Source organism: Passer montanus, unplaced genomic scaffold, assembly GCF_014805655.1.
Source record: "Passer montanus isolate IOZ18808 unplaced genomic scaffold, ASM1480565v1 scaffold18, whole genome shotgun sequence".
NCBI lineage: Eukaryota > Metazoa > Chordata > Aves > Passeriformes > Passeridae > Passer > Passer montanus.
Window position 1 is genome coordinate 16352783 of NW_024365381.1, and position 27785 is coordinate 16380567.

General features: G+C 38.9%; 1 protein-coding gene across 1 annotated transcript in view; it reads left to right on the plus strand.

Annotated features, from left to right (window-relative positions):
* Nucleotides 1-27379, plus strand: part of LIN52 (lin-52 DREAM MuvB core complex component) — a 39416-nt gene extending 12037 nt beyond the window's left edge. Inside the window, exon 6 of the mRNA XM_039704727.1 lies at nt 24503-27379. Coding sequence (XP_039560661.1) covers nt 24503-24558 — 56 coding nt within the window. The 3' untranslated portion in view covers nt 24559-27379. The remainder of the gene's footprint in view (nt 1-24502) is intronic.
* The last annotated feature ends 406 nt before the right edge of the window (nt 27380-27785 follow it).

Genomic DNA, 27785 nt, shown 5'->3' on the forward strand with positions numbered 1-27785 from the left:
GCATTCCCCACAGCACCAAATGGTTCAGCTTGTGAGCTTTAGGCAGGTGCAGCTCTGTGATCTGCCTCTGTGGGAGCAGCTGATTAGAACAGGATACCTAAGAATCCTGTGTCACAGTGATGGCTTGTGGGCTTTGGGGGGATGGTGAATGGACTTTCAAATACTTCCATGGACAGAGCTGATTACAAGTCTGTGCAGTGTGGGCTGCAGAGCCCATATTTGTGCACAGGGAGGTACAGTCCATTCAGTACAATTCTTTAAGCAGAGTAGGAGAATGGTCCTCAGAGTACACAAAGGTTCTTGTGTGCTTTGGCTGAAATGAACAGTGAAACCACCCTCATCTGTCTAGACAAGTAGAGGGTCAATGGGGCTTGACTGAAGAGCTTTTAGCCACAAAAGTAAAGGAATGGGCTGTCACATTAAAGCATTTCTACCTGCCACATGCTTGGCTCAGAAAGAAACATGACTACAAACAAAATGTTCTTACATTATACTGTCAGAAGCCTATTTTTTGCTACTCTCATTCTGACAGGATAACTTGTAGACTACTGTCAGTGGAGGAATAGAGGATGGGGAAAAGTTTGATCAAGCATAAGGTTATGTGCATTTTTCTATTATTTAAAATCACAAAAATGCCTAACAAATCTCAGGAATCATTCTAGCAGGGACTCTTGAATCTTTGCAACTGGTCTGTACTTACTATTTAAACATCTTTTGCTTTGTCTATGCCTTTATTCAATTAAAACTTTCCACTTCTGTGTTACTAGAACATTTACTCTGTATTTACAGATATTGGAAAGATTATCTGTGTGCCATCTCTGTCTGAAATGTTTTCCTGTAAATTTTGGCTTCAGGCAGGAGTGAAGAGAGAATTTTCTTCCACAGCATGGGTTGCTGGACCTATTTGCAGAGCAGCAGCTGATCCTAGTGAAAAATCTCACTAGAGTGTGACTTTGGAGACCTGGCTGAGTTTCTGGTACTACCCCTCTTCTACTTGGTTCATTTATTTGCCTTCTTATGTGCCTCTTCCCATCTCCCCAGCTGTAAGGTGGAGTTCTTGTTAACTTGGTTTTGCAAGACATTGAGAAAGTAATGAATATTAAAAAACAGCATATAAAGCATTTATTGCTAAGTATCCTTGGCTGTGTGCTGCTGTTTGTTGTTTCCCCCTGCTTGCTGCTATTGTATGCCACAGGAAAGTATCATTAGAATATTGTCAGTCATCAGTAGTAAAATGAGAATATGATAATTAAACAGATCCCTATATCAAGTGCTCTTCAGCCTGGGACCCAAGCAGGGTAGCTAAGAAAAGCAAGGCTATTCTCAGCCATTTGCAGTCATTATATATATAAAAGGATTTCTATTTGCAAGTGGTATAAAGGTTAGAAATTATTAGTCTGTATCCGTTCTAATGCCAGAGATTATTTACCTGTTTGGTTCTCTATTTTCCTCTTCAGTTTCTTCCATTTTGGATCCAGTGAAATGCATACAAAGCTATGTGAAAATTTGCCAAGTATTTTGTCACTTTATTGAGTGGTTTCAGTCGTTCAGAGCATGAAGTCTTCTGTGAGATCAATAGTGAACTTGCCACCTTACCTCTTGCATCTGCAGTAAATGCAGTTTTGAACATCCAGTCTGTACAATATGTTGCTAGACCAAGTCTGATAGTATCTCTTATTGCCTCATTAACTTGTGAGCATTAGAACAAGATAAAAATGCCCTAAAGCCTCTTATCTGATGATTGTTGTAACCTTCTGAGTGCCATTAGTTTAAGTTTGCAATCAAATGCTTCCCCTGAGTATAAGGAGCACTGATTAAACCTGAAGCGTCCCCAGAGGCTTTTACAGCTGTCATGGGGGCGGTGGCTGCTCCTGTCCAAAAGGAAAAGGGGGGCTGGAGGTCCCAGTGGGAGGGCCACTCTGCAGACATCCACGTGGCTGCCCCAGCTGTTCTGCTTTGCCTAATGAATTGTTTTACAAGGAGAGGCTGGATATTGTCATCAGGAGCTGCCTTCCCCAGGGACTGAAGCCAGCCTGATAATGACTAATGTTAGTGATAGTAATTGAAGTGTGATGGCTCTCCAGGGACTTCCACACGCGCAGAGCTGTCAGGCACTTGTGGCTGGTACAGTCGCATGAATACCTCAGAAATGCTTTTTAATTGCTTGACTTTCATAACTAGTTCCCATACATATCCTGCAGAAATGCACATTTTAAGGGGATAGGGAAAAGGAGCTGAGGACTCTGCTGTGACCCTTGGTGTACACGTGTAGTTACAGTCCTGACATGTTTCAGTGGTGTTCTTGCTCCCCTTAGTCTTGGTCTGGACCTACTCGGTGTCTGCACAGGCATGTACAACAGATTACACCTGAAAGTACCTTTTCTTTTGTGTCTAAGTCTTGTCTTCTTGCTGCACAAAGATTGTACTTGATTCTTAAAGAAGACAATAACTTTATTTAAGAATATCAAAGGATTGCTGCTGTTAATAGCATGGAAGCAATGACAGCTATTTGCATTTTCTTAGGCATTGAAAACTGAATGCAAGATAGAATAAAAATCTTGTAAAAACATAGCATATCCATGTTTCCCAATATTACTGGTGTTTATGGCCATGAGATTTTGGGAGTCTAGGGCAGAGGAGTAACCAATTTATGTAAAATAGTCATTTTTGTTCTGAAAATGTTCTCATTTAGAAGTGCATTGTTGAATATAGCAGTGGGCCTGAGATAAAAATACTCCAAATGGGGTACTGTACTCCTGACTTCCAGGATCCCAACAGGAACTTGTCAGGGTGCTGAGATATTTTGATTTGCCTCTGTCTCTACAGGAAGGTTTTACTGTGGCTTTTTGAACTCTAGCTGGAGATCAAAAAAGGAAGCTTGATGCTGTTGCTAGCAGAGTAGACATACTACCTCTTCTCATCATATTCATTGCAAGTTTGTTCTTCACCTCCCCCCTCCAGTGAAGTGCTGGCTCTTAGAAATTTATTTTGGTAATAAAACATTACTTTATACTTGCCCATGAAAGCATGTTTGAAGGCTGCTTGTGGATTCTTTAAAGTGTCCAAGAGATTGTTGTTCCCTAAGCACACTGCAAACTTGTATCATAATTAAGTCTAGTGAATTAACGTGCAGAAAGTTAAGCTCATAACTTTAAGTGATTAACTTAGGCCCTTAAAATGTGAACCCAAACCTATGGTTGGTGTGCTGTAATTCAGTTGTCAGTTCCAAAATTGTATGCTTCAATGGGTTTTGGTTCTGAGAAAATGGGTGAATTTATTCTTGCTATTTTTGGTCGCAATGAGAAGATAATAAAGTTGTGCTTACTGCTTTTCACAGTTGTAAGTCTTGACAGTAAAGCTAAAGGATATAGTTTAGTTATTTTCTTGCAATTTATCTTACAACTTGTACTGTAATTGAGGAGGTGGGAATAGGAAACTCCATGCTGTGTAAGAAGGGATTTTCAGTTTGTAATTTCTATGTACTGATTGGTTGCTACAGCACAAGCACAAGAGTGGAGATAATTGAAAGACATCTAATAACTGATTAAGTAGATTTCATTTATGTACTATGCTTGTAAACTTTATTATAATATGTTCAGCAGAACGTATTTCCTGTGTAGAAATTATCTTACATTGATAGGGCATTTTCATATTGAGGGCTTTTCATGCTATGAGGAATATATCCACATATTTTTTAACTTCACAAAGTGGCAATTATTTTGGTATCACTGTAAGGTCATGTAAAATTTTGCTTTTCAGGTATTTGGTTATTTTTTTACAAACATGTATTTTAAATAAGTATCTCTAAGTCCTTGCATGACTTCCCCCAAACCTATTATTGCATTTTAAAGCTTTCCAAGTTTACTGGCAATACAATAAATATTAGCTCCCATATTCTTCAAATTAAAATGTGACTTCTGTTTTCTCACTTTTGGGGTTTGATGTCAGTTCTACTGAACCAGGTAAAATCGGGTTTGGTCAGTAGCTGGAGGGGATTCCATGAAGAGCCTGGGTGTTGCATTAACCAGCATTGGTGCCCTTCTCCTAGAGGGTTGCTGAACTGTTATCCCTTGGTAGCTCTAGAGGGCTCTCTGCTGTTGGAAATGTCACATTTCTAATGACTTACATGACAAAGGTCTTAATAACCTGTTGGTCGTTAAAGAACTCATAACACTTTTTTTGCAAATGCTACCCTCATTGTCATCAGCAAAATATAGCATATGCAATTAGAATCTAATTTTCTCCAGTGTCAATTAAAGGATCTCATTTTTGTTCTGAACCGTGTTGTACTCTGCCTGTAAATGTCTGTCACTTAAGTTACAGCATTTAAGTAGTGTAGGAAGTAATTTTTGTGTGTGCAGTTTGTGATGTTACTTGTTAAGTCAGTAAGAGTATGATGTTGGTGGCACTGACTGCAAGAAAGAGAGAAGATAGTCATCCCAGGCTTTATTGTAATCATGCAGTTTGTTACTGTAGTAGCCTTAAAAGTATATAGGCATTGTTTTGGGAGAATTGGAAATAAATGTATAAGATGGGACAGGATGAAAGTATGAAGAGTAATTTTCAGCAGAGTAATAGGTGCTTGTCCTCAAGTTGTATGGAGGCATTAGGTAGGAAGGACTACCTTCTGGTAATACTTTTGCTTTTATTTTAAAACCCTTTGGATGTTTTATAGGGACATGAATTCCAGTTCTGCTTGGTGTGTGGGCAGTGGCATGCTGGGTTTGACTGGGTATCTATATGAGACTTGGTTGCATTAAAATGGACTTTAAACTGGTTAGTTTGAAAATCAGTCCAGCAGTTAAAGATTGTAATGTTGTGTTCTCTGTTGTAATAGTAAATTCTATTTTCTTACAGTTGTGTAGGGGTTTTTTCTGTATATGTGCCAGTGCTAGATTGCTTTCACTCAGTTTTGTGTTGAAAGCAGTGAAAACCAGAAATAACTAGGAGTAACATCTGTGAAAACTACAAGACTAGGAATAACTGCAGCATGATTGCAGCTTACATTTTGCAGCACCTTGGGGCATCATGGGTTGGATGTCTGTTCTGGACAGTGCTGCAGTGTTCTGCATGATAAGGAGCTTACATATTGAGGGAGTGAAAATAACATTGAGTTTGATGCTCAGTGAGCTTCCCAGTTGAAAACATGCACGAGTGTCCTATTTTTACTTGGTGGTGAGTTCTGTCTTGTGTATTCTGCAAAGCCCTTGTTTAAAATCACACTTGTGAATTTACTGCTGAAGGGGGAAAAGATGAAGTATGGATAGACTCAGGAAAGGAAGAGGTTGTTTTATTTTCAGTGGTAGCATTTGCAGTTCCCCAAGCAATGAGGGCTGCAGAAAGTGGCTTTTGAGAGCCACAACTTGATTAGATGTTTGGGTCTGTTGTAAAATCCTGTGGTGTCCGCCTCTTGTGCCAGCATGAAAATCCTCCTAATACAGTGGAGGAAAGGTATTGAGAAATCTTTCATGTTAATTCTGTGTGTTTTTCCTTCTTCTAGGAACTACATTACATAGTAGGAAAAATACACTGAATCACCCTTACTTGACTAAAACACAAACTAATAACAATTAAGCTATTGATTACTTTTTCAGGCAGTAAAAAGATGCTTCTTCCAGGATTCATTTCCCCATGCCATGCTTGACTTCAAACACCTGCAACTTACAAGTTCTGGTTGTAGATGAATTCAAATGCTCAGTCCTCCTAGCATTTTGGATGTATTTATTGCTTGTACTACATCTTTTCATGTCTAACCACTGTAATTTGAGAGGAAATAATATATTTTTTATTTAAGGTTATGGGTTGTACTACTTCAGCGGAAGTAGGGATTTTATATGTTTTAATGCACTACTGCAATTTTTGTGTAATGGAATCTTACATTAAAACCTCTTGTGTAACTATTGAGATTTTGCTTGTAAATTCAGAGGATATAGGCATAGCCAGTTTTAAACTACATAAGATTTTGCAGTGTTTTTTGAAATATATTTTCAAGTAATTATGATGAACTATTTTCTGTGAGATACAGTATTGTGGAGTGGCATCTGCATCCTCTTTATGCTTTGACTGGTTAGTTTTGAGTACTTTGGTAGTCAGTTAATAGCGTGATCAGAATACTGGAGTTGCTAAACAAAATGTCTCCTAGCAGTGTCTCAGAATGAGTGTTAACAGAAATGCTCTCAATATTGTTAAATCCTGTCAATTTTGAGATCTAAATATTTTAGGAAAGAATAAGTCAAAAATACCCTTTTGGCTACTGCATCTATGTGAGGGACATCCACCTCATTTGGAACATTTGAAAATAGAATTCCTGTATTTGCTGTGTTTACCTATATTTGCTTCCCTGTAGAGCTATTCAGGAAAGTGACCAAAGGCAGAGGGGGACACATTGGAAGTTACTTAGTACAAATTTGTATTGAGAAGGAAAAGGAAAGAAACATTTACTATAGTCTTCCATTCCTAGTTGTTTTCTGATTAAGTAGCTATGGTGGGTAAAATTCAGGTGCATATGTGTTTTGGAGATCACTACACAGCTGACAGGGACAAAAAAGTTTCTCACCAGTGGTAGAGAGGCCTTTAACCTTGAGAGGCCTGTGTATATAAGCTTTATGTTATATGAAGCTTTATTCTAACTGCCTTAAGGTGTATCCAGTGCATGTACAAGTCTTTTCATTTCAAGGTCTGCTTTTTACTGATTACTCCATATCTCTTTTTAAAAGAATAGAGAAATGATTTGTTAAATTGTTCTTAGCCATTTTCACTTTTTGGTAATCAGCAGCATCACTGACTTGTGTCTGAGTTTGAATGTACAATAGTGGTGTTCCATTTTAAAAACAGTTTAGTTGAAATGATTATAGCAGAAATAATGAAAAGGTTGTAACAGCATGCAGTTTTCAAAAAGCTGAACTTTCTGTGTAAATGCATTATATTAATGTTACCTGGCAGTTGTTTTCAGCTCTGGTCTGAATATTTTATTCAGTCTTTTAAAAATGCATCTTTCTTTTTTTATTATTTTGACCTAGTTTTGTTGCAGTGATGGCTCTGTTTAGAGAACTTTTCCAGCTATTCCACACACTGGGCCATCAGTGGATAGTAATCCCCTAGCTGCAATGGGTGGCAGTGCCTACTCTCTGAAGAGCTGCCTTGTGAATCCTTGTCTGAGGCCCTGCTCTAAATCTCTTGGTCATGCTGGGCTCACCGCAGTGCATTTACCAGGCTGAAGTTGCAAAGTCCTCAGTGCCCAGGTTGCCTGGTTGTTCCCTGTTAGAATTCAGTGTGCCAGACCCACGGCACCCCTGTCTTTCATGAATGGAATTCAAAAAGACACTTATATTTCCATAAATAAATTAGGAATTCAGTGGCTTCTTCCGGCTAATCAGGGCAGGCTGATAAACCTTGCTAGCTGTTTAATAAATGAATTGTGACTGATTACCTATTAATATGGACGCCTCAGGAATTCACCCTGGGGGAAGCAGAGCAGTGAAATAGAGAGGGGCATGGCCCCCTGGGAAATCAGGGCTTCATGTTTGCAGCTTAAATATCTCTGTGAAGTATCAATAAGGAGGTAATTGAATTTTGAACACAAACATGAGCGCCGGATGGATGAAGGAGAGGGGGGCCCTGATCATCTCTTCATGCCCCTTCATACTCCCCTCCCCTTCCCCTTAGAGACCACTCTAGTGAAGATAGATGCTAAATCCATTAAATAAAGATTAGACTGTGTCGTGGTAGAAAATGGCAGCTTAGCTAGATCCCTGGGCAAATTGGGACCTTTAAGCAATACAGAAAATTAAAATATACATTTTTAACAAGTGTGCTGTCGACACAGTAATAATGACTCTGTAGCTTGTGGGGTTTGCTCACCTTTCAGATCTGCTTTTGTTTGGTTATATCACTTGCTCTTGTTTTGAAACCAGCCTGCTTGGTCTCTCTGAAGCAGAGAAGACTTAGGGGAAGGGAGGTTATTTTCCCACCTTGCTTTCTTTGGCACTTTTTATTGGCTCTTATGCTTATAATAGTATAGAAGATCAGTACTCTTGTATTTGAATATGAAAATAATTAACTTTGGCTCCAATACACTCAGTTGCATTTCCTGAAAAGTAGTTGGAAATAGTCTAGAGGAAGCATGGAGATGTAAATGTGATCAAACTTTTTAGAAATAGTTTTTATTTTCTAAGCACATGGCTTTGTTTTTTATTTACCCCAGATCAATTCTACTCTTACGGAAAAGATTAGCATAGGGGTGTTCATTGTAAAAGGTCAATATTCTTTTTTGTCACATAGTGAATTGTAGAAACACAGCTGAAGTGGTGTTCAAGGGGTGACAGTGTTTCTTTATAATGCTGTGCTAGACATAGAACACAACCAGGCCTTCTTCACAATCTCGCATACCCTATTGTCTGTTGCAGAAAGTCAATAGATCTTCTTGGGTTTTGCAGGCAGAACCTCATCTGCCTGTACTAGTAGAGGACCAGTTGCTATACTGAAGAGACTACTCCTCCTACTTTCTCCAAGTAAGATGATCATTCTACAGAACAAAATCCAAAATTGTTTCTGTTTAATTATTTGGAACAAGAAATGAGCCTAAACCAGTGTTTCCCTGGAGATAACTGCTGTTCTTTCCATCTAGATTTTTTTTTCTTTAGTTTAGATAGTTTTGCAAATGGAAAGAGAAAAAAAAAGGTTTTGTGCTTTGCTGAACGTCTCAGTTTTAGACAAGTTAGGAGGAAACCCCAAGACACTGAATTACAGTGGACTGAGCCAGTAGTAACATGGGGACTTCTATCTGTTCTTGCACAACATCTCCCTGGTAACACCACTTCCCTGTTTTCAGACTTCTCTCAAATATTAGCAGCTGTGCCCAGAAAACCCTTGATGCTGCATCTTCAGCTTTAACTGCTAAGAAGTGAACTCAGCATGTTCATTTTTTGTTTAAAAAGAACAGTAGATGTTAATAAGTATAAAAGGTATCAACACACACGTGCCATTCCAGAGACAGTAGTGAGCACATTGGGAATGCTTTGTCTTCCATTAACTTAGAGTTGCATTCAGACATGATTTTCTATTTGTTTTCCAAACTATCATCTACTTCCACATCCTAGAAGTTGTCTCACTTGTCTTTTGTGACAGGTGTTTTGCACTGGGAATTCTGTATTCTTTTATCCAGCCGTGCTTCTAGGAAGAAAAAAACCTTTGTAAACTGGCTTAGCCTCAAAGATTCTCTTTCATGGTGTTGACACCAAATTGAAAATGAACAGGTACCACCCCTTAGCTAAATTACAGTAATTGATTGTGTATGTGCTGGAGCCTGTTTCAATTGAAGAAGCCAGATCTCAAGCCTCTCTTGGTAAGGGGAGATTACACCACTGGGTTTACCTTTGGTCAAGCATGTCCATCATGGGCTTCTTCTTTTTTGGGACTTCCTGGCCTTTGTTCTCCTTGCAAGAGGGCACTTCCTTTCCTGGACCCCACCCCTCTCTCTCCAGTTCTAAGTCTGCTATTTATAACACATCTAGTTTCCTTTAACCTTATCTGGCCCCTTTCAAAGAAGTCACCTGTACCTTGACAGCCTATGTCCTTTTTTTTTCCTTATGCTACGGGCATTCCTTAGCCTTATTGTATCACCTATGCCTCTGCCTGTTTTGGAGATTTTTCTGCCCTCTTCTTCCAGCTTGTACACTTAGACTAATTTTCTAGCTCAGGAGTCTTTCTTCCTTTGTATATCCCAAATTTAAAAGGAGACTCTTAATTTGTTCTGTAGCTTCTTCTGAATGCAGGCATGTGCCAGGAACCTCACAAGCTTATGGCTTTCCATATTAAGGCACTTAGTGATGCAACATTTTAATTAAATTAACCAGAATTCGTAAATTGTAGATAGACAGATTTTCCAGATCATCTCAATATGAGCTTTTAAAGTGATCAACACTCTGCTGGTGTTTAATCCATCAGACTGCCATATGGAGTGTTGAAGAGGAGAATATCTGTTTATTAACAATTGTTGTTTTTTCACGTCAGCAAGTACGATTTTTGTATTTGAGGACCTAGGAGTGCAATCTGTTCCTGCATCTCTTACATGAGTTATACCAACCTCATGCCAGACTCACTTCATGCCAATCTCTCTTTTTTTACTCAATTTAGGTGATCCAATAGGCTGTCTAAATGGCGTAATAGAGCAAGAGGGTCATTCTGCCAGAGTCCTCAGAAGTCCTTTGGTTACATTATCACAAGGGGAATGTGTTCAGATGTCCTTTATGAGAAACTGTAGATATCCATATTGCTGGTGATTTCTGTAAACATTTGAGACACATTTAGTATTTAGTGAAGCTTTGCAATTTGATTGACCATAATATGTCATAATTCACAAAAGTCAGAAAATTGTTCAAGACCAAGCCAATATTTTATTCACTCTGAATTAATAAATATTTGTTCCCAAATCCTAGGATATGTGGTATTGGACTACTCTAGGAATAGAATTTATCCATCTCTTTAGAGCAGTTGGCTGTTCCATTTTATAGTGAAATACAAGTCTGTTTCTACTCATTTTGCTGACTGAATGCTTTCCATTGTTGGTCTTTCCAATGGGAAAAATGCTCTTCAGGCAAGAGGAAAAAATCTTGTTGTGTTGTGACGTTTTCATTGCTCTTCTCAGAAAGAAGTATTAGCTCTTCTAGAATGGGAGGTGAGATTAGTGCAGTAAGTCCAAGCACCCAAGCCATAATCTAAATCTTCCATTTTTTGATATAACACGGAATAAAACCTTTCCTATATATCCACACAGTGCTTATCCAAGTTTTTATAATATTACACCTTTCTCAGAATCTTTACTCTGATCTTATCAAATCTTGTCCCACTCACAAAGATGAGCTCCGTGTTTGGACTGTGATCAAGATCTCCATACACTCCTACACATAATTCACTATTGTATCAGACCATTTCTCCATTTCTCTTTCTCGTCATGTTTTATTCTTTGTTGTTCTGATGTTCTGTATGTTGTGGGCTTTTACACGACTTTTGCATTTTTGGATGAAAAACTTGCTCTTTGGCAGAATTGCCTTGACAAATCTATCTGAACGTGCTGGAGAATGTCCCCAAAGTAATTGAGGTTTGTGCACAGTTGATGAATGTGGCAGGATTTAATAATGTTTTGCATGTGCCCCTTAAACCTCCTGAGCTCCTGGGATCATCCAAAACAGTCAAGTCCAGAATAGCCATGTCCCCAGCATGGTGAAGCTGAGCTAATGGTTCTCCTGTATGTCTTCAGGCTTGAGTGAATCTCCACTCACAGCAAATTATTATGCTATCTCCCACCTCTTCTGGTTGAATTTAATAATTACACCCTATATTTCTGCATAAGGTCTAATAATCTTTTCCCAGGAAGGAACTTAGCCTCATTCTCTATTTGTAACTTTGGGTACTCTGTCACTTCAGTCAGTATTTTGGTAGGAATAATTTTGAGATAGTGTAGTATACACTCTTCACTTATAGAGAGCTGCTTATAAATCAACTGTTTTCATCATGAGAATGTAGCAGAGGAAAAAGAGGATTTCTTTAGTTTTGAAAGGTAGTGCAGTTGTTATTTTACATCTCTTCAATTGAGAAGATAAATTGAAAATTCCTGTTGACTTCCAGCCCTGAAAAGAATGAGAGGGGAGAAAATCAGAAAACAAGTAATGGAAGCTAGTCAGATTAAAATTAGCAAAAATAAATGCTTTTTACATAATGAATTATTTGATGTGGGACTTTCTGCCACACTGGGATTTTTTTTTTCTTTTGACCAAGTACTTAGCAGCAATTGAAAAGGAATCAGGCAATTAAATGGACAATGAGAACATTTTTAGTTAGAGCAGAAAAAATCTAAAATGAAGTAGGAAATATCAGCTGCTTCAGGATATAAAACAAGCACTTAAGAAGAGGAGGAATCTTTCAGTAATAATTATTCCATGTGTCTTCATGATGTGGCTCCCTAATTTATCTTTTCCTGTGATGCTTCTGATCTTGGCTGCAGTCAGACAGGATATCTGACTGGGCAGATTACTGGTCTGCCTTGCTCTATCAGTTTCAGTGCTCATTTACAGTTTTTATGACTCCAGAGCACGGAGATTCTTGTTCAATAGGAAATAACATTTCTACAATCTCTTTTAGCAACTATCATAGATCCTATTTATAAGTTGGATTTTGTATACAAGATTTTAGTCAGTGGTATAGAATGTAAATTCTGAGCCTGCTCTGAGTTACATCTCTGGAGAGAACATCATTATTAAACCTTTTTGAAGGTGTCCCTGGTGGCAGCTCCATAGAGCAGGTGGCCTGCATGGCACAAGCACACAGAGAGTCAGGAGCCTGTGTCTTATCAGACCATATAATCTAAAAATCACTCAGCCTGTTTTGGTCTCCTGGGGAGATGATGACGATGACACAGGACTCTTATGCTAAAAACTAATTGTTAACCTGCAGAGGACGTCATTCAGCACAAATCCCAGCAGAAAAGGGCTGGCTGATGGATGTTTCTGGGTAGCAGGCCAAGCTGTCTTTTGGTTTTCAACAGATAGTTCTCTGGGTTGCCCCAAGATTTTCGTGTCTAGTACCTGGTTTACTTGAAAATAAAAGGCATATTAATTAAAAAAAAAAGAAGCTTACAATGTATGTTTATTAATGTATGCATATAAAACTGAAAGGAACAAACAGTTCCTTCCCTGTCTCAGGGCATAAAGTGCCCTCACTCTTACCTATGGTACTTGGGTTTCCTGGAACATTAAGCAAAGCAGTGGTAGGTACAAGGTTAAAGGCGAGGAAACAGTGTTGTAAAGGAATACAGCAAGTAAGTAGTATATGGTGGGACTGTATGTACATCTGTTGATTCAAACATGGCCAGAAGATCCAGGGAAGTGATGCATCTGCAGTGCCACATCCAGTGGTGTCCTCCTTGCTTGAGCATGAAGAAGACACTGGTAGACTGGAGTGAGTTTAGTGGAGGGCCACCAAGACAATCAGGGGCTGGAGCACTTGCCCTCTGAGCAGAGGCCCAGGGAATGGGGCTCATTCAGCATGGGGAAGAGGTGATCTCACAGGGACCTGATAGCAGCCTGCTAGAATATGCAGGGAGGTTATTTGAGAAGATGGAGTCAGGCTGTGGGAGGACAAGAGGCAATAATTGTAAATTGATGCAAAAATGTTTCTGACTGGAATCAGAAGAAAACTTGCAGCATGGAACAGTCAAGTACTGGAAGGATTGTCAAGAGAGGTTGTGCAGTCTCCATCTGTGAATGTTTTTATGGCTTGAGTGGATAAAGCCTTGAGCAGTCTATCTGTTCTGAACAGAACATTAACTGGAGACTTGCCAAGGTTCTATCAAATTTGATTCTGTGCAATTTTCCTTATATGATATTGTACTGTATACCTTATTTGACATGTTCTCTTCTGTTAAATTTTTATCACTAAGCACTTTTTTCTTTGTATCCTCATTTTATTATACCTCTTCTACTCTGCTGTACCTTCCTAACTCTAAATACATCTGATAGTTCCATTGTCACTGGATCATGGAGTCTTCAGAGTTCTCCTGACTTCCAAAGTTTCTTCAGTACCTCTCAACCCTCAGAGAAGTGCTTTCAGTCATCAAATCTATGGAGACTCTTCATGGCCGTCTTCATGGCAAAGCAGAAACACTGCCTTCTGCTTTCCTTTCTGAGCTGTCTTGTAGAAGGTTTGCTGTCTGCTTTGCTGCAGTGCCTCTGCTCTTTCTTCTAGTAGTGGATGAAAACCAATTCTGTGCTCATTAAAAGATAGCAGTGTTGCTGCATTCAGCTTTCATGAGAAGTACCTAATGGTAGACGTGGCCTCAGACCAGTGGAATGCATGGACTGTAAATAAACTTGAAGGATTTTTGGAAGCAGATGAGTATCAAAGCTTATTGGGCTTCTCTCAGTAGACCTTCTGGAGAAAAAAAAAATGGTTTTTTGTTTTGTAGTGATGTTTTGTTTGGCTTTATTTCTGGGTTTCAAAAAACTGGAGTTTCTTCTGGCCTCTACTCTCAGGAGATACCTTCAGACTCCAATACCCTCTGTATTTCTTGGATTCTTAATATTTTCTTCAAAATGCATTGATACTAAAAGCATGAGGATGTTTATGAAAAATGTTCTCACATTTCCTTGTGGATTTGGGAGGGTATTTTGGGTATATCTTTTACATCTGCTTTTACAATTAAGCCTTGCTTAGTTGCTTTTAAGCTCGTTAGCAGCTAAATTGTAATAATTGTAGCAGAACCTACATTGTTTAGCTTTTAGTACCCATTGCAAATAGCCTTGAGTGTATTACAGTTTTGTTATCAAGTCAGTCAGATTAACACTAGTCATAGATTCTCTGAATAATAACCGTTTTCCATTATTCATTCAAACTTGAATGACTGTCCTAGCATTTGGTTGCTGTAAAATCTGTAACATTTCTAAATCAGTGCATTTCCTCAGGTGTCTTGTGACCAGCTTGGAGTTGGTAAAGATGGTTTTGAATTTCTTGAATCATCTTCTGATCTCTTGGATACTCCTCAGCTGAGGGTATTGCTGCCAGAAAAGTATTGTAGTGTGCAGAACACATTAAACTTATCAAGTTAAAATAACTTAAATTATACAACTATACCTTAAAATGCTGGAATGAAGCAAGCAGCAAATATGAGTAAGAATATGAGTAAAGACAAATAAATACAGACTACCGTATTATAAGCTTCTTTGATCTAGATATCTCTTTCTATTAAGTTTGTTAATGGAAGTTAAATTTAAAAATTCAGTTCTTCTTCACAGTTCAGGCCATTAGCTAACCTATTGACAAGAGCTGGTTTCTACCTTTTGGAGGTCAAGGAAGCTGCACTGTACTTGATGCAGTGCTGCAAGCCTCCCCGTAAACAAGCCTTGATGCCTTCTGATTGGATTTGTGTGCCCTGGCTTGCATAACCATACAGCTTGTATCCCAGTGTTATTAGCCAAAAGGAATATAGGGACTTACATAATCATTACACGATTATTTTTCAGTAACTGTACTGTAAATATGTAATTCTCTCTGCTCCTAATAACTCTTAATCCCTTTGTTTCTATTGGCTCCTGGGCTCAGATTTGGCCGTGGCCTCCATGCCCTGGCCACTGATAAAACTTGAAAAAATTGTTACTCTCAGGGTTCACCTGCTTTGCTCCCAGCAGCAAATACGTGTTCCCTAGGGCAGGCAGGGGCACTGTGTTGTGGTGCAGTGTTGTGGGATCATGCACAGCACTGCTGCCTCTGTTCCTGCTGAGAAGGGCTCATTCACCTCCAGAAACCTTTCACACCTGGCTCTCTGTGTATGTTCAGCACAGACCTATTTGCTGAGCTTCTTTGTGTGTTTTATGCTTGAGAATTCTTGTGCAAACAGTTTTGATCTCATTTCTGCATGTTGTTTGAGAAAGAAGATTCTTCCTTGAGATCCTGTGGTGAGAAAATCTAAATTATCAAGAATTCTTGTTCCACTGCAGGTGTTGAAAGCCAGGAAGAGGTTATTTTCCTTTTGGTACAAGCAAATAGAAAAAGGCCCTTTAGAGTCCTTCTTGTAAAAGCATGGCCCTATTCTGCTGTTTAGTTGTGGTATCTGTGAGATTTGGTGGTCAGAGCTCTCCCAAGTTGTAGATCTTCCAATGATAACTTATGCTAGTAAAGCACCTTTCAGGTATATTTGAAAATACCCTTAACTTTGATGCAAAATTGCTTTTCTTACTGCTTTTAATATTAGAAGTGTAACTTGTGGGTTTTTTAATTTCAGCCTTACAAAATAGTTGAATATTTTTTCTGTGTTTAATTAGCTTCATGAGTCAGTGCTTGGTCTTAGGTCTTGACATTTTTGGCATGCAAAATTTTCTTGTGCATTTGACCTTGGCTTTATTCCAGAATAAATATTTTAAGCTGCTAGTTGTGTGTAGTTTTTTTTTTTGTCTTTGGTCTGAGTCTAGGGGGCAGACATAAGGAGCACTGAGGGAAGTGAAGTGTATAAACCACAATTAGAATTGCAGTGCACAGGTGTCTGTAGATCTTACACAATTGCCAAGCTATTTGTTTCTCAAATGATAGGGGCTTTGGGAGTGTATTTTGGAGAATAAAGGGAGCAGAAGGCCTTCAATTTGCATGTTAGGGTTGTGGGTTTGGTTGCTTGGCATTTTTTGGTGTTTTGTTTTTTTTCAAATCCTGCTTTAAATATTTCCAGACTTGATACATTTGATATCTTTACAGAACCAGCATATTGAATAGTTGAAAGTGATCTACTGTGGCTGGGGATGCAGTTTATTACTGCCTTCAGAGAGGAATCAGCATTGAAGAATAAAAATTTCTTGCATAATAGCTTTTCTTTGAGCATCAAATTAGGTCTTGTGGTTTAAAAATCTGAATGCCAGCATTGAAAATAAGATGACTTGTAATAATATTAAAAAATAATGACTTTTGCATCAAGGTTATGGGTGAGTTCTGCTGCAGGCCCTTGAGGATCTTTTTGGGAAGAGAGGCATCTTAAATCTCTATGCTAGTCATACACAAAATATTATTGCAATGAAAAAATAGTGAAGTGAATAAACAGCAGCTCACAGTACAGGATGCATGATGTATCAGGAGTTCTAGTGTTCCCTGTATTTTGCAATTTAATGCACAATAATTTTTTAGTTCTGTATTTGTGTATGCTCCACTCACTGTGTTGGATCTGTATTCTTAGGATGTGAGGTTCCATTAAAAAATAAATAATAATGGCAGCCCCCGCTCCCCCCACGTGCTCTCATTTTCTGTAATATGGTAATGATATCACCGTAGCAGTAATTACGGGTCATCTTCATTTCTTTCATCTCTGCTGGTTCTGATGGCTTCATTCCTTTGACGGAGAAGATTTGGCTCTGGGTGCTGTGATTATTTTGTTAAGCATTATTCGAATAGACAGGAGTGAGAGAAATTAATCAATCCAAATGCAATTAGCATCATGTTTAACCCAGTGATGGACGTCTCAAGGTGAAACAGCCAGGGGAGTTTCAGACATTATTATTCAATCCAGTGGCTCTTATCTAAATTATAATCAAGAGGTTTTTATTGGCTTTGCAGAGAGAAGATGTAACTCTTTCCCTGCTTTGGGGGTCAAAGGGATCAGATCTTTGGCCCTACAAAATATTGGCTGCAGGCAGCTCCTAGAATTGGGAGGTACTGTAAGAGTTTACTGTAATATCAGGGTCACTCGGGGCAAAATGCCTGCACATCCTAGTATCTGTGGCCTGGAACATGAGTTTAGTAGCTCCCTGGTCATTGGCAGGGTTTTCTTTGCCCCTTGCCTTTCATTCACTGACTTTGCCCATCTGTATGTGAGTGAATGCCGTTTGTGGTTTCAGCATTCGAAGCTCTGTGAACTTCACAGTTTGCAACTGAATGCAAACAGAATGGTAACCTCCTTGCAAGGGAGGGAAATCTGGTTAGGAGAACAAGGTAAATTATTCTGCAGGGAAGGAATCTAATTTTTCTTAGAGCAGATATAATTTTAGTATTTATTTTTCAGGATTTATTAATCTGCAGCAGATTTGTTGTCACTGGATAATCCTGAATGATCTCTGAGATCTCTTATCAGGTATGAGATAAAACATGAGTACTATATGTGGAGAAAAACAAGGTGGAAAGAGATCACATGAGGATTTCACAATTCAGGAAGGCATTAGGTGTTTGATTACAATTCTTAAGGCTCTAGCTAACACTCACAAAGCTGTTTCAATGGTTTAAAACTTTGTCAGTCTCTTCTATTTACCACTTCTTTGTCAGAGAGGACTGTTCTCATGGCATACTGGGAGGAGCAGTCCATGTGCTCACCTGCAGCCTGGCTTTGTGCAAGCTTTCGCCTTCTTTGGCATTTCAAAACAAGTCATGCCAGACCATGAAGTACAGCTGACGTAAGGGCACATTCTGCTATCTCATTCACCAAGGGAAGGACACTGATGTTTTGTACCAAGGGGGTGTTATTATTTAAAAATGCTGCAGCAAGACTTGACAGCCCATCTTTCAGAGCCTGAATTCTAGCACAGTTGCTGAATCCTTTTGCATACATCTTGTGCTGGTTTTGGCTGGGGTGGAGTTAATTTTCTTCACAGTGGCTGGTATGGGCCTGTGTTCTGGATTTGTGCTGAACACAGGTTGGTAATAGATGGTTTTGGTATTGGTGAGCAGAGCCAAGGCCTTTTCTGCTTCCCGTACTGCCGCGCTGGCAGAGACTCCAGGTGCATGGAAGGCTGGGAGGAGACAGAGCTGGGATGCATGATCCAAACTGACCAAAGAGATATTCTAGACCACATGACACTGTGACCAGTGGATAAAGTGGGGGAAAAAGGAGGAGGGGAGGGATGATCAGAGTGGCAACGTTTGTCTTCTCAAGTTGCCATTATGTGTGATGGGGCCCTGCTCTCCTGGAGATGCTGAACACCTGCCTGCTACGGGAAGCAGTAAATCAATTCCTTGATTTGCTTTGCTTTCTCTATTAAACTGTCTTTATCCTGACCCACAAATTTCCCAGCTTTTACCCTTCTGATCCTCTCCCTGATTCTGGTGAGGAGTGAGCAAATGGCTCTGTAGGGCTTGGTTGCTGACTGAGGTGGAAGCACAACAATCTGTACTGAGGCTGTGATCCCATCTGTAAGGTGGGAATTAAATTGAATTAAATCACTGTATGTTTCAAGAATATTGTAAGGCTTGATAAACTTTGCAAGTGCTTTGATACTGATTCCTGGGAGATGCCATGGTAATGCAAGCTTATTCTACCTGGAGGTTTACGCCGATTGTGTTGTCGTACCTGAGGAATGTGTTTCAGGAGTGTTAGGTGATTGCAGTGATCTTCAGTGTCAGTGTAACAGTTCCTGAAGCACAGCTTGGAGTGTCTGCATGTGCCAGTTCTGCCTCCAGTGAAGGTGACTGACCTTGTTTTCACTAGCCACTGCTCTCCTGAGATGGCAGTTCAACTCTCTCTGAAATTGGGCTTGGGGTAGCATTCAGTGGTAAGTATTTGTCAAAGGCCAACAGTCTTCAACTAGCAGCTCATTTGACACTTATATTAGGAATAGCAGAGTAATTGAAGCTCTTCCCATGAAGAAAAAGGTGTGAGGTGGTGCCAGCTGGTGATAGGATTTTGGGGGTCTGGTTTGAGATAGATCTGCCGGGACCAGCTTCTATCTCTCTGACAGAAGTTCAGATGATGTTGTCTGGGTAAAAATATTCTCTTGGTCTTGTCTGTCATATGCCTCTTCTTTCTTTGAGGGCTGTTCCACTCTTAAATATTTTTGCTGATTTTAAGTTACCCTTTTGCATTCAAAAATTTGACTTTTTTTTTTTTTATTTTCCTTCCACATGCAGTATTAGTTTTGCCCAACTGAAAGGTGTGACTTTGCAGTTGTTTTCACAAGTTCAGTCAAGCAAAACTCCCACAGTCGTTCACAGGCAGATTGCTCTAGGCCTTTTTTATGTCCTGCCAACTAAGAAAAAGAATCTCTGTGTCTTCTTATCCTGATATTGTATCTCAGCACATAAGAAATAATTTCTGATGCAACAGATTCTTGTGATAGGTTAAAAACCAGTGAACTGTTCTGCTGTCTTTCTGCAATTCATATTCTTTGCCAATAAAATGGTAATTTGTATTGACAGTGCTTCAGAAATAAACCTTTCTAGTTTTGTTTTCTGTGTAGTCCAAGGACACAGCTATATTTTGAGAGTGCATGATTAGTACTTTAAAGGAATCCTTCCATGCTGAAAAACAAGTTCTTTAGCTACCATAAGTACAACTGCATGAGAGGAATAAATGATAAGCTAACAAAGTGTAACAGTGCCTAAAATAACCTTTTTGTAGGCAAGAATGTAGCATTCAAAATGTGACACTGCAAGTAATTTCAGTGCTAAAACCATTAATTGTATTTCTGGGTTCTATTAATGGCAAGACATTTAGATTTCAGCAAGGCTACATTTTCAGGTCAGAGAGGGATCACAGTCAAATTTGTCCTATAAGTTGTACATCTGGGAGAGAAGCTAAGATCTGCTTCTTTAACAAGTGACATCGTATTAAAGTTTCTATAATTTGAAGGTACTCACAGACTTTATTTTAGATTTTTAGACAAGCCCAGAAGTGGAAAGCAGCGAAGGTATAATGTTCATTTTGAATGTGTGATAAATACAGTTTGTCATGTATATCTTTTACACAGACTTTATCCCAAGTGTGTTGTGGATATATTTAAGTGTATATTGTGTTTAAGAAGTGTGCAAGTATGTGTGTTACTTAGGATTCTTCTGGATGAAAGTTGCTTATATAAGTCACTGTTTTCCTTGCTGATTTTAAAGCAGTAAATCCTTCCATTATTTCCTGGCTATCCAGACCTTATGACACAGTATGTCCTGTGCTGTTGTATCTATGAGAAGGCTTTTTATGGGGAGCAATCAGGCTGGACCCCAATCTCCAGTGCAGTGGTTTTTTTTCTAATTAAATTGTCAGTGGAAGGAATATCCGGAACAGCAGTTTTCATTTTCAATCGAGGAAAAACATTATGAGTCTTTGTCATTTGATTAAAAGTTACTTAACCTTTAAATTGCTACAGATGTAAAGATAGCTCTGAGTTTCCAATGTAATCGCCTCCAAGTTAAAATCAGGAAAATCTTTGTGTAATGAAACCCATATGTCATAGTGAAAGGATGCAAAGCACTGGCAGAGTGGGCTGCTCTAGCAGGAGATTCTGCACCCAATCTTGTTAACCAGGACTGCTTTTGGTAATCCCTCATCTCCTCACTTGTAGGAAATCAATCTGTACCACTGAATCTTTTCAACCAGCAACTATAAAATTTACTGTGGAGAGGCAGCCTGGGGACAATTGTAGTAAAAACGGAGCCTGAGGCAACAAGGCTAAATGTGGGATTGAGGGATTGAAGTTCTAAAGAGGAGATTATATTAAACCTTATTTTGCTCCTGTATCAAGTAGGAATGTCTCTTCCTCCTTTCAGCCCCAGCCTTTCCTATCCAGTACATGTTCTTGAGACCTGCTTGGCAGATCTTTGCCAGGCAGCAAACATAATTCCTACAGTACACCATTCTCTGTTAATTATAATAGCCTGATACCATTTTTTAATACATTTATCTGAAGGAGTTTATTCAAGCACTACTTCCAGAGCAACCAGTGCTGTTATCAACCTAAACTGTTTTTTTTTTCCTGTGGAGTTCAGTGTCTTCCTTCTCCCTAGTAGGTGGGTTAATTTGTATCCAAGCTATTGCATTGTTGATTTTTCTATTGTAGTAGATGCACAGCGTAGGCAAGGTTGTAAATCGTGACTTGTCATGCAGATTCATGTTTCTGTTTTGTGCTGCGCAGCCTCTGTAGTGTGTGTCTGCTGGTACAATGAAACCTGTGCTCAAACCCTCTCTTCCCTTGAAGTCCATGGTTTAAACTACCATTGTAAAGAAAAAATCCCTGAGGTTTTCACTATAGTTTTGTCCAACCTTTTAATTAAAAAATCCACCTCTATCTACTATTCAAATGGTTTCTGCTGGTCCCTTGGGTAGTTGCTTAAAGCTGGTTTTACCATCTCTCTTAGCCTGCAATCATATTTGGAATGTGGGTGATGGTTTCTTCATTCACAAGCTCTTCCCTCACTCCAGCAAGCTCCATAAGACCCCAATGGAAATTATATGCCTATTATTAAGAATTCATTTCTCAGAAGCAATACTGAGCAGAGAAATCAGTTTAATATTAGAGCCATTTACTGTGCAGAATCCATCAAATCACATTCCAGAACAGATTAAAAAGAAACAAAGGTGAAGGAGTAGCCAAGATGTTTGAAGGCAGTACCATGTAGTAAAAATTTGGCCTGTGTTTACCAGGAATACATTGAACTGTGGTTCTTGGGCAAATAAGAGAAGCAGCTGAAGCAGAGAAGACAAGATTGTTAATGCTTGTGGAAACTTGCCCTTAGTTTGGCTGTGGTTTTTCTGTCAAATGAGGATGTTACTTCCTGGCCATTTTCATACATATACAAAGATAAAAGGTCCTTTTTTTTCTCAGTTTGGCATCATATCTTTAAAAATAAAGCCCTGCTGCAAGCCTGAGTCTGTGAGGAGACGAGGAATACAGAATAGCAGAAGGCTGTCTCCTGCTCCTAATGGGATTTTGTAGCAGCATGTGCGAGTTTGTTTCAGAAGTCAGAAATGAACAGATGTTGGTATAAATTACCTCTGTGTCTGATGTCTTGCAAATTAAAAGCGCGGTTGGCATCACTAAACAATTTCACCAGGTTGGGGGGGGAAGCGGGTGGTGATTATTGTAGCAGGTCGGTAAGAATCTTTAAGCTGCAGCAGAACAGGATAGCAAGGATAAAGGAATGAAGAATAAAATGAGAGGTCTGTGAATTAATCAGAAATGTTAACATCTCCGATGACAAGCGAACAGGCAGGCACGTGCTCTGGAGCAGGCTCCAACCCACAGTAATTTCACTCAGTGTGCAGAAGGAGTCTGTGCTCTCTGCCTGATTTATAGGGTGCAGCCCTCTTTGGGGGAACAGAATTGTCATGCATTCGTATATCTCCTGTATGGGACTTGCACTCTGGAAAACTTTCCACTTTATCAACTGCAGTTCAGCTTATGTGCTTTTCTCGTTAAGAGTGTTTTAAAACCATGCACTATTGTTGGAGCAAGGCAGGGAGGTGTCAAAGAACTGTGTACTAAGAATCTATTCTAAACTGTAATTTAAAAAATCTTTCAGTTTTATTTAGTTATGTTCTTTGGGCATAGCAACTTAGTTCCTGACAAAATACCAATCCTCTCTGTTCTTCTGCAGCACCTTCTACCCCTGTGTCACTTCAGCAGCACCTAAAACATACAGGTTATCTTGGGGTTGGGAGGTAGAGGTACAAATGAGTGAGTACTTTTGTGGTAGCTCATGCTGTGCATCAGAAGCAGGATCCCAGGTGATCCTCACAGCTGGAGGCATGAGGCAAGAAAATAGTGCAGTGATCTGCTTGAACCTACAGCCAGTCTGAAGCATGTTCCACTCAGGACAGTGGACTTTGCAGCCTACAAGTATCAGTATGTAACAGACAGGTTATATGCTTTTAAATACAATTAATTGTTTTACAGGGATTTTGCTGATGACAATACCTTGTGATAAAATTTTGTGTAAACAAATTGGAATGTAGTAATTTAAAGAAGAGGCTTTAAGACACAAATTCTAACTTTTGTGTAAACAATAACAAAATGTCTGTATCTGAGTGCACACTGAGTATTGTCAGCTGAACATTTTTATTACATTTTAGTTCTGTTCTGACAGATACTCAATAATGTCAAAAGAAAACCCAACATCAACAAACCCACCTCCAGTTTTTATGCTAATCTTAATTTCTGATGTTTGTCTCAGTAGAGAAGTTGGGAGCTGAATGGATAAAACAGAAAATTAATTCCTTTCTCCTTCTAGACTGTCTTTGAGACTAGGTGTGGGAAACATGCACGTTTTCAGCATTCCTGTGAATAAAATCCTCCATGTTTTGATACCTGCCAGTCCAGCACAAAGCTTACACCTTTATTGAAAAGAAATGGAGGGGCACCAGTGGGAAGATTGTCTTTCTCCAGGCCTCAGTTGCTAATGGCGTTGGTTTTGATGCATTGTATTGTTATTGCAAGACAGAATAGTATGAGGGCTGCTCTGCCAGCTTGTGAGCTTGTGGGTTCTCAAGTCAGAAATGTCTCATGCAGAAAAGTGGCTGTGTAAACCCTGCTGTAATACAGCTACCAGAGATTGATGGTACTGAGAGTGAGAGAGGGAGACATATAAGCCTTGCCTTGCTGTATTAAACATCGAAGGACTGACAAGGCAGAAAGAAAGAGAAGACCAAAGCTCTATAAACTTTACTTTATTACCCTATCCACAGATGAACTACATTGAAGGAATATAAAACTCATTATATTACAGCATCCTGACTGACACTGCTGAGAGAGAGAAAATGCTGCCTAATTTCTGTTGAAGATCACATCATCCAGGGACCAATAATCCTGAAACAGAGAGAGTTCCATAATCTCTGACAGATTATAACATACAGGAACAATTGTGCTGAGATAGAGTGATGGAGATTTGGATTTCACCATTCAGAGATGGATAGTATAGGGAAAAGGAGGTGCTGCAAGAGCATAATGCAGTAGGAATAGAAAGCATAGATTGTATGTAATGAGACAGCCTGTGGGAATTATTGCTGAGTTTAGAAGATTCCAGACCCTGCCTGCATTTGTAGCATGTCAGGAATTCAAGCTGAAATGCAGTTTTATTTATTTTCCACTTAAACAGATAAATAAAATAGTTCTTAGTTTTGGTACAAGCACAAATCTAAATTAATTTCTTAATTAATCTGACCTTTGGTGTGTCTAATTTCTTATCCTATGGTTATGCAATTATACAGATTATACAATTGTTTGAGTTTCTTGGCTTTTTAAAAAATACTGATTTCTTTTTCCTCCCTTTGTGATTTCAGCTAGAGAAATGACTCGAGGGAAATTCCTGAACATCCTAGAGAAACCCAAAAAGTAACTGCATCTAACATTTGGATGAAAATACCCCAACTAAGTCATTTTATGTACTGCAGATCCAGATGAAGCCCAGAAAGTCTAAGAAGAACAAAGCTCTTGCTGTAGACCTTCAGAAGCAAGCATCTCTTTTTGCTTCCACAGCTCATCTCTTCATGGGAAAAAAGTACAATATGCAGAGGTCACGGGGACTGCAGTTGGTTGCACTGGAATTCAGACTTCATCTGACCATAGGATGTGCAGCAGGAGGACTTGGCCCTGACGTGCTGTGACACAGTTACCTGTTCAATCAGCAGTTCAAAGTGAGCAGCCTTACTCAGCTGCTCTCAGCCTGTTTGAGGTACACAGCAGATCTGACACTGGCCAGTGTCCATCATGAGGCCTTGACCTTTGGTGTGTCCTCTGTCTTAGATGCATTGATTTCCTGTGTGCAACGTCTGTGCTGAAGGACTTGAGCATAGTTTGGGGTGTGGATTGACCAGGAGCACTGGCTCAGCAGGAGCACATGCTTTTAGTGTAGAAGCCAAGTGCAGTCTCTGCATCAGATTCCAGTTGCCCACTGCCTTCAGAGAAGCACGTCTGGTACCCCAAGGAAGAGCTCCAGACCTTCTGTGTGCCAGGAGCTTCATTTCACTGCTGAGTGCTTCTCTAAGTGAAATTGAAACAGACCACAGGGAGTAAGTGTGACTGTGTCTCCAGGATGATATCCTCACTGAAGCTTTGGCCAGTACACAAAGAAACAGCTTTGTCAGTCCTCTGCAGTTCTTTGCTTCTTATAGGGCTAGAAACTGGAAAGAGTTGTAAAGTTGAAAGATGGTAATGTTTTCAGTTATCACTCCAAGAAGTGGCATCAGGACTGTTAGCCACATTGTGAAGATTGTCTGCCTATAGAGGATCTCAATGTTTCTGAAAATAATGTTTTGTGGTGTTTTTTAATTGCTTATAAACCAGCACCTCAAAATTTTCTTCTCCTACAAACCCAGAATTTTAAAGATAAAAACTTCTGTGAGCTGCTCCCTTTCAGAATACTGTGATTACCATTCAATGCCTTTTTCTTCTGTTCATGCAATTCTACATATTCACCTCTTGGAAGAGGTATAGAGCATGTTCAGACTTTCGGTTTTATTTAAGAAAATTTTTTTTCATTCCGTCCTCTTTCCTTTTCCTAGAAAAAAACATTTTAAGCATTAGTAAATATGTTCTTTTTTAGGATATAACATAATGTTGAAACATAACATAATGTTATTTTTATCATGCAGGCTTTTCAAAATGTGTCATTCCTCAGGCTGTAGTCACATATGAGAGGAGAAATTATTTGGAAATAATACATGTAGCTGTCCTTACAGCTCTGCATTTTTCTGGCTTTGCAGAGAGAGGAGACTCTTTTTGGGTGTGTGTGCAATAAAGAGGGGGAGGTGTTTTTGATGAAATAGACTTCTGAGTTTTACTGAATTGCTGGTGACCCTTTGGGTTGCAGTCTGTGGATTTTGGTTATTGCCAGCAGAACTAGTCTTGTTTTGGACAGCTCTGATTAACTAAGTTTAAGTAGTTAAATCCTACATCCTGGAAAGACCCTGCACAAATTTAGAAATATCAGGAGCCTGATTTAAGACTCAACAGAGTTATTTCTGTCCTTCACAGTTTATGCAGGGCTGAGCTTAACAGGAACTCCATCCCTTGAGAGCATGAGAATTAAGACAGATGAATGAGAAGCTGAAAGTGGTAGTTCAGGAACAGAAAAAACCCCGATGGTGCAAACTGATGTTGATGTAGCTTTAAGCATTGAATTATAGATTTGGAATGCAAATTTAAGTTTGTATACTATATATGTAATAAATGTACACATATATGACATAATGGGATACTTAATCTGTATCACCAGAAAATATATGGAAGCCTGTCGTGGAAGTATATGTGTATTTTCTGATATATGCAGTAAGAAATTTCAAACTAGGTGTTTTTTGGTGACATACATATGTTTAAAAAAAAAGAAAGAAAAAAAAGAAGAAAAATCTCCTTTTGTTATACATAGTAATCATCTTCTACAGGGCAGCCATTAACATATGCTTTAGAATTGTGATATTTTTTGATTTTGTACTTATCATCTGTAGAGATAAGTCAATGATGTTATTTTTTATTGACAATATTTATGTATAGTTTTGTGTGTTAGCCAGATAAGTTTTTTTTCTGTCTGTTATTGCTTTTTGGTTTAATAATATGCAAATGCAAACCTCAGAGGTTTGTCTGGGTTTCCAAAATAGCTGTCTGATAGCCACCCAATAGTGGCTTTTGCTTGGCCACTTAGGCAATACTATTCCTCAGGCTCTTCTTCGCTTATCTGCATGACACCACCTCAGGGTTTGGCCTGTGGATGTTCCATTCCCATCAGTAAATAAATATTTGTCAATATACAAATCCTACTAAGGGTTTTCTTACCCTTTTGAAGTTTTTCCTTCAGTGCTATCCTTCCTGACATCCATGCAGTTATCTATCTGTACAAGAAAATCTGAATGACTTTTTGTTACTGATGGGAATGAAGAGTATAAGAAAATCAAGATTTGGTAATATTAATCAAGCTTACGCATTGTTTTAGAAAGTGTTTTCATGTATTGGTATATTAGATGTTACTGTGAGTTTCTTGGAAGTAAACTCAATATTTATTTGGTTCCTTTTAAATGCCAGTGTTACATACATTCAGTTACAAAGGCTATTCACTTTGGTCTTGGACTGTCAAATGCTTTGCTGTCTAATCCAACTGAGAAAAAATTCTTGTTTGTTATGTTAATCATTATGAAAATAAAAGTCTGTGTGCACTGGCAATTGAATAACGTGATATTCCATTAACCAGTGTTTTGCCATTACAAAATCAACAATTTTGTAATGGTCCTATAACTCACAGTTCTCAACTTTGATTAATGTTTTCCTCAAAAAGATACCTAGGTATGACATATTAATGAAAATTGACTAATCCATCTTGGAGGTATCATTTGAACCTTATTCTGGTTTTACTGATTTTTATGTTATGTAAAAATGCAAGGTGCTATTACAAGTCAAATCACAAGCCAGTCTTATCTGTAATCTTCTCTTTGCTTATAAACAGTTGTAGAAGGATAGGGAAGGATATAAACAAAGGGCTTACACAGTGATTTTGATTAGGGTAACTTACACAGCATCCAGCAATCTGTTTTACTTGAATCTGGTCCACAGTAGACCTTAGCCTCCATAAATTTG